Here is a 9534-nt window from a genome sequence, read left to right as displayed (position 1 = left end):
ACGAAAATGTCGCACCGTGTAGAACAGAACGGGACTGGGCAACCACAACCACTGAGAAGTCTTTCTGAAGTCCAAAACACGCCTGCGACTCTGGAATGATCCACTGTTGGGCGGTGTGGGAAGCACATTCAAAAATGCTTATTATTACAGACAAAGAACCAAGACACAATTATCTACGATAGAATAACATAACACAACTGTGATTATAATATATGTAACTTGTATTTTTGTGGTGTAAAGTATTAGGTGTGGTGTATTTATGGTTTATGAAGAGGCAGGTACCCCTGCATATTATTTAAATGTCAGGGTGCACTCTCCTGACGCGGAAGCGAATTTGAGCTGTCAAACAGATTTTGGTGAATCAGTTTCAGCAGTTTAGCTCTCGGTAGACAGCAAAGTAACTGTTGACGTTACTTCAGAATGGATAGTCCACGCTGGTTGCCCCTGGAGTCAAATCCAGAAGTATGTATTGTTGATACTTCTTCAAACTTTATCGTTTTTATCGAAGCCATTCATTAACAAGCATGTGAGGGCTAGCTAACTTTGAGCTAGCAGTTAGAACAAAAGCTGAATACCGGTTTGGCTGCTTTGCCAAATCCAAAAGCAATTTGACTAATACTTCTATTTGTGTGCTTTCATTTCAGGTCATGACCAAGGTGAGAATTTTCTTCTGATTTAATTTAACACCAGATGGGTCTAAATAAACAGTGACAAAGAGACTTGCAGAGGAACAAGGCCTACCCAGCAATGGTGCTACCTCCAACGTAACGCTATAGAGTAAAGTTAATTTGGTCTAATTCATGCAGCTGTCCATGGGATTTTCAATAACATCTCACTAAAAATGTAGCCTCTGTCCTGCAGTAGAGATTTCCTTTTTTGAAGTAGCCAAAGCCTCTGAGCAAAGTGATCAATGTAACCCCGGATAAATCACACACACACACGCACACACAATGCTGTCCACATTTAACAATGGGAAGAGGTTGGATGTCTCAGTCTGTGCCAGCTCATCAGGATCACTTGGTAAAGCTCTACTGCACAGGTTAACAGTTTGCCACTGATGATGAGGGGGAACGGAGACAGTTTGAATTGGTACATTTCCTATTCTATACCTATTTCTATTCATTTAAATTCATTGCAAGTGTAACCAGTCAACACGCAGCAGGTCAGCGGTATATGAAAAATGGGATATTTATCCACAGTTTCAATTGTACATGTGACAATTAAGTTTAATTAATACTTGCTTGGCTTTTGATAAAAACTTGTCTTTCTTGGAAATTCCTAATTTCCTTTTGCTTTGTACCAAAAATGTAATATTTACGGGAAACTCCCTGTAAGATTTTCTAACAGAAATGTAATATGCTGTGAATATTCCTTTGAGTGTAATGACATTGACTTGTTTAAAAAAAATAATAATATTTGATTATGTTACGGACAGGACAGGAATAAGTTGTATCCGGAGCCAGCTATAACATTCAACGTAACTTTGAGGTCAACCTTTCTACCTTGCCGAGATGTGGTTAGGTTAGCTTTACGTCTTAGTATGCGTACAAATGAACTCTCAGCTTTTGTGTAGTTCGTCAACTGCTTGGGAATGAGACCAACCTGGCAATTTGGAGATGTCTACGGATTGGATCCAGAGCTTCTCGGCATGGTACCAAGACCAGTGTGTGCAGTGCTGCTTCTCTTCCCAATGACGGATAAGGTACTTTCTTCACATCTTTGGTGTGAAATGTATTAACTGCATGTGGATATAGGCCATAGTGCAGGTCTCCACATGGATGTGTGTTGAGACTCAACAGTTGCTGTACATGTTGTACAGGATCATGTGCTAAGAAACAATGTTCAACAGAGATTTCTCTTCTCTCCTCCTCCTGTCCAGTATGAGGCTTTCAAGCAAGAAGAAGAAGAGAAACTCAAGGGTCAGCGACAGGAGGTGTCTCCGGACGTCTACTTCATCAAGCAAACTATTGGAAATGCCTGTGGAACAATAGGATTAATTCACGCAGTGGCGAACAACCAGGCTCACCTGGAATTCGGTGAGTATTCATGCTGTTCACGTCATATTCACTGGAAGAGAGTCGTATGCCTGCAGAGTTAAAATGACTGTGAGAGGACAACATAACACTATATCCATTCAATTTGGATTTGAATATGTTTTTAGAACAAAACTAGCAGCAAAACAATTAAAGGCATTGTTTTGTTTTCTCTCAGCCTAGAACAGTTATGTATTGCTTAGTTTTAAGACAAGAAAGCAATTTTATTTATCTAGCCTACAATACATAACCTCTGATTACTATAATATGAGGTCGACTGATAGTGGATCTTTAAACGATAGCAGGAACATTTTGGACATTTTTATGGAGTTGAGTATTCCTTTCTGAAAGAATTACCTCTGATATAATCTACATTGAAAAACGCGATTCCAAGTCTGTCTGGCATTTTTGTCCGGAGCACACTGTCAGTGCCATCGGCCAAACCGGTTAATCGACCTCTACCCGACACATCGCTCATCTCTAGGGCTGCCACTAACCATTGATTCATCCGTCCACCATTCACAGATACATCCCTTAATAAACAATTCATTTTCCTCCAAAGAATCAAATTGAATATTTCATTTAAGTCCATTTTATTTGAACAAACTGTCATTGTATAATTAAGCAAAAACCATAAGATGCGCTGCGGCATTAAAATCTGCTGTTTTTTCCCCTTATAACACTTATTCAGTTATAATATTGATGTCGACTGACTCCATAGATTTGACTGCATGTTGTCCTTTGTCCTCAGAGTCTGATTCTCCACTGAAGAAGTTTATCGAACAAACGTCTAAAATGACCTCAGAGGAAAGAGCCGCCTTCCTGGAAAAAGACGAGGTGAGAAACCAAATAAAAACATCTTTGCTCAAGGATGGGGGGGTGAAGTGGTCACTGAATCATCTATGTCCAGGTCACATTTTAGCATTTACAATCTTGTATAACAGCTCTGTAGCTGTCATTTGTCAGTTGATAATACTGGCCTTGTGTTATGTATTTTTGTAGGAGATTGGTAAAATTACCAATAAGCACAATACCATAAAAAACCTACCAGGAACCACTGCGTACCCTCATTGGCTCTTTTCCCTACTTTCTGTTTCAGAGTATACGCGTTACACATGAATCCAGTGCACAGGAGGGGCAGACTGAGGTTTGTTTTGAGTTTTAGTAAAAGGAGCATGCTTCAGACGGCGAGAACACCTCTGCTTTTTGTTTATTAGGAATGTGTTTAACTCAAAATCCCTTTGTGTTCATTTCTTGTCTGTTTTAGGCCCCGAGTTTAGATGAGAAAGTCAACCTGCATTTTATAGCTTTTGTGAATGTTGGAGGACAGTTATATGAACTGGGTGAGTTAACCACTGTTCCATCACAAATATATTGAGCTGCGTTTGTCTCATTGTTGATGATAATTACTCACATCCACTTTCTTTTTTTATTATTATAAATCTAGATGGCCGGAAGCCTTTCCCTATTGTCCACGGAAAAACCTCAGAAGATCGTTTCCTGGAGGTAAGACTGCACATAATCAAACGGGCAAATTGTCGTCAATATTTTGTCTCTGGTTGAGTTGCAAGTCGTCATGTGTTTGATTGCCCCGCAGGACGCTGCAGAGGTTTGTAAGGTCTTCATGGCTCGCGACCCTCAAGAGCTGCGTTTCACCATCATCGCCCTCTCCAAAGATTAATACTGAGGAAGCTCACTTCTGTCCCCGAGAAAACAAAGAAAAACATTACTGCCAAACATTCTCAAGTGCTGACTTCATTGGAACCCCCCCCCCCCCCCCCTAAACATATCCAGGGTATCATTCTGTAGTAATGTTCAATTTTTGGGTATAAATCACTTTAAATTCTAAGGGAATCAGAGTGCTGCTAAAAGTATTTCCTGTTAAGATGAAAATCTTCTGTTTCCTCACTGCTGAACTGTAAAACAGATATCAGCTGTACTATCTTGACACTGCACTTAAGTTTGTTTACATGGCATGTTTGGCTTTCAATGAAGAAAGAAAGTGAAAAAAGATTCTTCAGCTCAACTTCTTCTTCTTCTTTTTATGTGCTCCGTGTTCAATGATACATGCTGCATGTATGGATTTGTTTTTGATCGTGTGTCCAACCACATGGTCAACCAGCTGCAGGAAGGAGTTTATCAAGGCTTTCATTAATAAGTCATACCTTTGAAGAAACAGAGAAGCCTAACTCTGTTGTATGCAGTAATGATGTTCTGAAAAGCTGTACATCCATGTGGAAGGTGCCTACATTTTCCTAATAAGAATTACAATTTCCGTCAAATAAAAGGCAAATTTATTAAACCTTTCTTTTGTTGATCTTCTGTGTAACCCAAACATCGTGGTTATTTATCCATCTTTTAGATAATATTGGACTATTGGCTTGATCAGGCCCACTGAAGAGAATTTCAAATAAATATAATTTTGTCCAGATTTCTCTCACGAACCCAGCCGTGTGACCGTCACACTGTAAACCATACAAATATAATACAGTGGGCCAGTAATGAGCTGAGGAATCTCCACAGTCTGTTAGAGAGAAATGGGGGGAAATAAAGCAAAATATAGTAATGCAAAGAAGGTACAACGTCTCTAAGATACAGCAATCAACCACCAGCTCGTTGATGTGGACGGGCATTGTTTGTGGAAAAACAGTCAGATTCCTCATTACTCCTAAAGACTAAAAGTACTTTTTCATCTGCATGACAGTCGTGCTGGAGACTGAGTGGAGAGAAAAATGCAGATCACACTAGTGTTTTTTGAGACTATGAAAATAAGAAAACACTGGAATGATAATGAAAGCGATATTTGGTCATTATTTACAAAGGAAATGATGTGGTGTTCTATCTAGGCGATCTGTCGAGGGAAAGTGTTCAGTGAGATGATCGATACCCGGTTAAAGTTCTGTTAGTGGCGCCCAAGAAGGCAATAGTGCCAAGAGGACCCTCTTACTTTGAGTCACTTACTGTTGAGGAGATATTTTAAATTTAAAGACTGATGTGTATTGAGGATTCAACAATTGGAATTTATTGAGAAATGGGACAATAGATTGCAATTAAGACACCAAGACACCACTGGAACCATTGAGTAAAGACAGGGACATCTTGAGCTGTATCTATGCTATTTATATTACTGGCATGACTTTGTTCTGTGGTCACTAAATCACTGAAATAGCTAAATTAAATACTATTAAAAAAATAATTTCCTTCTGAAATGTAGTGGAATAGAAATATTCAGTTCAGTCAAGGGTAGGGTACTTTGTTAAATTATATTACCAATTGATGGAGTTTAATCTGGCAGCAAATCAGTTCTGTTTCTAGGCCGTGCAGTGCACCCGAGCCGCCGCTGGGTGGCGCTGCAGGAGAGCGATTTGCTTTAGGAGAACGAGCCGAACTTCTCCAAGTAGTTTACCCAAGGACTCAACAAGGACTCAACAAGGACTCAACTCTTTATACTCCGCGGTCCACAGACTTCAAACTGATACTGATATTTTGAGCTGAGGAACTGTTTCTTGTTTGCTGGTTATGAGTCGCACCGCTGTGCTGCAGACTGTACGGTCAGCGGGGAAAAACAACAACAAAACTGGGATCAAAATAATCTCTCAGAGAGGGAAAATAACGGGCCAACTCAAGCGTGCGCTCACCTGGAAGCCGCTCAAAAGGACCCGTGGGTGGTCCTCGGACCCCACTTTGGCCCCCCCCCCCCTCCGTCACGGCCTCATGCATGCTTAAACTTAAACCAGAAGTGAATCTCTCTCCTGTCAGGGACGAAGTGAGCCCGCAGTTGGACTGTGGAGATCTCGTTTGATCGCATGTGAACCGAGCGGTGTGTCGAAACTATACCCAGAAGAGAAACGCACCACAGGCGTGCCGGGTGAACGGACAGGTAAGCCCGAGGTGATGCAAACGGAGCTCCGCGTCGCTGTTCCACCTTGCATTCAGGCACAGCGGGCTGGGTGGAAACGAGCGGGCTGGGTGGAAACGAACAATAGGAGGCATTTCTCATGAATGAGTAGTGTGATTACAAGTTTTACCGGTGAAGCTCTAGATGGCTTGACGGGTTTTTGTTTGTTTGTTAAGTGCGTGCGTGTTGTGTCTGCTTGTTTGGACTGGCCCACATTTGATGTCACCGGACTTTGTATGCGGGGAACTGTAGGAACTCATTCGGCCCCGCCGGTGCACATAACAGGTTCGCTGTGATGGAGTGGCGCGAGCAGTCCGCGGTCAGCTGCGACGAAGCCTACGTGGAGGCGCAGAGATGGATTGAGGTGAGTAAAAAGGTTTTCTTTTATTTAAACTCCCGAAACACCTTTCTTCACAGATACTGACAGCTTTGGAAATCAGAGTTGTAATCGAATAGGCAAAGTGCTTGTGATCGCCATGGCAATGCGGGAAAGCAGGTGTTTTTGTGTGGATTTGTTTTCTGTTTAAAGAAGTTTTAAAGTGTGGCTGCTGTGAGATTTAAAGCTGAGGTTTACTTTCCTAAACTTCCCTGATTTAAAGCCCGCTTGGGGTTTATAGCTGCTGAACCACAAGAGTTCCCAGATAATAGTAACCTGGAACAACAGATTCATGGAGGCATGTGTCACCTTTGACCTCTCCTCTCAGGTTATAATAGAGTGGAAGTGTATAATTTCAGCCACTTGAAACCGTGTGGCTTTAAACCACTCCAAGCCTTAGCCATGTCCTGTATCTCACCTGTCCTCAGAGCACAGGTGGATTTGACCCCATTCATCATGATCATTGTTTTCACACTGCTTACTTTTTGTCAGATCTTGACTAGAACCTGCTCATCAGTTTCTCTAATGTTCATCCCAGGGTTTCTCTTTCAGGCTACGCCGTGAGAAATACAGCAGAGCAATTAAGAAAAAACTTCTATGAGTGATCTATGAATCATAGCTATTTTACCACACGCTTGCTGTAAGAATAGATCAACCCGGAGTCATGAATCGACTGGGTTTAGGGTTCCCACCTTGTTCATGACACTCGCTATGATAAGGAATGCTCTAAGCCATTTATAGAACACTTAAATAGTTACTCCATGTGTCAGTAATGAATCAGAAATGAAAAAAATATCAGTCACACTTTATGGCTCGTGTGCTATTTATGACCATTTCTCTAAAGCACGCCATGTATTTAGAGTAGAGGTTTCAACAAGTGATTACTGTTCTGTCAAAAAGCTACTTTAATAATCATAAAGTTTCCTCTTTTCAAAATGCAAAACAGCTACCAACTACCCACCAGCCCCTTAAAAACAAGTCCCATTTCATTCCCAAAATGTGAAATCATTTAAAGTTTCCACTCAACCGCGAGCCAGACTCTCATTCTTTCTTTCTTTCTTTCTTTCTCTCTCTTTTTTTTTTTTTTACAAGCGGGTGAAATTATGTTTCCTCATCTCGCAAATTCTCTCCCCAGCAGGGTGGCGAGGAGCCGCTGGAGGGGCTGCAACTAAACAAATATTGTTCTAATTTCACGAGGGGGGGTGAATCTGAATTCTTCCGATGTGACATCAGTGTCTCTCGCGCTCACACACTGGCCCATTGTCGCAGGTTACCTCGTGCACCGTGGTGGGGGCATGATCTCAGGCAGGGGGCAGGAGGATTAGGTGGGAGGGGGGGGGGGGGGTGGAGCAGGAAGCAAGTGTAAAAGGTAAAAGGTGCAGGCCGAGTGTATTAACAGTGTAGGCATGAGAGGGATTTTGGTCGTAATGGAAACAAGTACGCAGAGATTCTGGCACACTTGACCCTCTGAGATGAAGTTTTGTGGCTCTTGGATTCTGCCACTGAATGATTAACAAACTGCTCGGGCTTCATAGCGCTTTAAACAGAGGCATGTGTGCACGGCGAGGTTGGTGGTATTGTTAAAAAAAAACTCGACTAAATGGTCTGGAGCTTGTCACATGGACACATTCCTGCATTAGCTTGCTGCCATGGCTGTGAACAGAGCCAGCGCCGGCCGCTGCGTCCTACAGCCGCAGAGCCCGGCGGAATAATGGAGGTCCTTGTTAATTGAATAGGAGAGGCCGTGTAAGTGTTGACGAGCAGGAACAAGTGGCAGTGTTTGTGCAACTTACAGGTCAGAAGATCATGCATATACACAGAAACGCAGTCTGTTATGAACACCAGCTAAGTTACTGATCTAATTAGTGCTGTTTTATTGAAAAAGGTTGATAAATGAACGCTGATGTCCCGACAACGTCGATGGCGTCGTCGCCGACGGCTCCTGCACTGGTGGACGCCTCTTGAGTCGGATCCACCGAAATATGTGGACAGTGCCCTAGTTGCCCTCTGACGACCCCACGCGCCTGTCTTCTGCAGAAGAATTTTTAGGAACAATTAGTGGAGGGGGGGTGCACCCGCACAAACCTTGAGTCCCAATTTGCCTCAGTGCCCCGCATGAATAAACAATAGTTGTGGTCACGGACGCAGAGAAAAAGTCCTCAGTTCCTCTTGATTGTGTGTGTTCTACCGAGACATTATTCTTGGATTCATTGCAATAATACTGATAATAATTCATGTCACGCATGCATCGGCGCACCGTAAGAATTCTGAGGACCACATTCTTGAGGGGAGCGACGGTGGAGTTTGCGGCAAGCTGTTTTTTTTTTTTTTAAATCTCTGCCCCCTCTGCCTTAAATCTCCACCGTTAAATCAGAGCAGCAGTATGTTGGTTCAGATTAGGGGGGGGGGGGGCTGGATCTGGATCTGAGGACAGTTAATACCTCTAATGATGACGATATAGAGGAAACCTGCTCTGTTACGGCCGGCTCAGCGCGAGTTTCTGTGGGTGGGTCCCACCTTCCACGCAAGGACGGGGAGATAATATCTTGATTATCACATTCACTCTGTTTCTTTTCCTATCAAACACCTCCAGTGAGCTCCATGAGGGAACATGTTTGACACCGTTTCCACCTGTATTGTTTGTTTGCGTACACGAATCCCAGCCGCACCCAAAGAACAGCAGGGGTCAGGATTTCATATGCTAACTGCACTGTGAACTTTGTTTTCTGTGTGTGTGTGTGTGTGTGTGTGTGTGTGTGTGTGTGTGTGTGTGTGACGTGTGTGTTTGTTTGTTTGCAGCTTCGCCCATCTGTCTGTGTTCCCTGTATTCAGCGTCTGGTTGTGTTTGTATTTTTGTCAATGAAGGAGGAGCAGGTAACAAGAATGTCCCGACGATGGCTTGATGGCGTTGTGCGAGGACAGTGTGTCAGAACTTTAAGCTCCTTCCTCTATTACAGAATGTGTCTAATTCCCTTGGAATGATGGGTATTTGAGGCCAGCTCAGGTTACACAGGGTGTGGTCAGAGGTGTAGCAGGACTTTGTGTGAAACAATAAAATAATAATAGTGTAATACAGTCAGTCTGTATTGCTCCGGTTTCTCCTTCCGAAAGATGACGGCCTGTACTTAGCTGTGCCAGTAATTGTCCCAGCTTTTGTCCCTTTCCCTTCAAAGGGAAAAGGCACATCTGACCAATTTGGTTTGTCAGACCTGTTTGACTTGTTTTGC

At 42.8% G+C, this 9534-nt stretch overlaps 2 protein-coding genes across 12 annotated transcripts in view; both read left to right on the top strand.

Moving 5' to 3' along the window:
* The first annotated feature begins 333 nt into the window (after window positions 1–333).
* Window positions 334–4340, top strand: uchl3 (ubiquitin carboxyl-terminal esterase L3 (ubiquitin thiolesterase)). Its single transcript, XM_079169582.1, has 9 exons — window positions 334–462; window positions 645–656; window positions 1574–1702; window positions 1880–2036; window positions 2785–2870; window positions 3133–3180; window positions 3301–3376; window positions 3481–3539; window positions 3631–4340. The coding sequence occupies exons 1-9, from the start codon at window positions 421–423 to the stop codon at window positions 3712–3714; spliced, it is 693 nt and encodes a 230-aa protein (XP_079025708.1). The 5' UTR covers window positions 334–420; the 3' UTR covers window positions 3715–4340.
* Window positions 4341–6135: 1795 nt separating this feature from the next.
* The window catches only part of LOC306704181 (LIM domain only protein 7-like), a 47471-nt gene continuing 44072 nt past the window's right edge, over window positions 6136–9534 (top strand). For 4 of the 11 annotated variants that reach the window (XM_079170417.1, XM_079170419.1, XM_079170418.1 and 1 more), the window contains exon 1: window positions 6137–6295. In XM_079170417.1, coding sequence (XP_079026543.1) covers window positions 6227–6295 — 69 coding nt within the window. In that variant the 5' untranslated portion in view covers window positions 6137–6226. Of the gene's footprint in view, window positions 6296–9534 lie in introns of all 11 variants that reach the window. The other 7 variants (XM_079170420.1, XM_079170416.1, XM_079170414.1 and 4 more) reach the window with 5 other exon arrangements.

This window comes from Pholis gunnellus (assembly GCF_910591455.1).
Source record: "Pholis gunnellus genome assembly, chromosome: 12".
Taxonomy (NCBI): domain Eukaryota; kingdom Metazoa; phylum Chordata; class Actinopteri; order Perciformes; family Pholidae; genus Pholis; species Pholis gunnellus.
This window is presented reverse-complemented; position numbering and strand designations above follow the sequence as displayed.

Excerpts from the sequence above, each read along its gene's own strand:
- uchl3 (XM_079169582.1), top strand. The coding sequence starts at position 421 with ATGGATAGTCCACGCTGGTTGCCCCTGGAGTCAAATCCAGAA. Across the intron at positions 1,703-1,879 it reads TCTTCCCAATGACGGATAAG|TATGAGGCTTTCAAGCAAGA; the intron begins GTACTTTCTTCA and ends CCTCCTGTCCAG. Across the intron at positions 2,037-2,784 it reads CCAGGCTCACCTGGAATTCG|AGTCTGATTCTCCACTGAAG; the intron begins GTGAGTATTCAT and ends CTTTGTCCTCAG.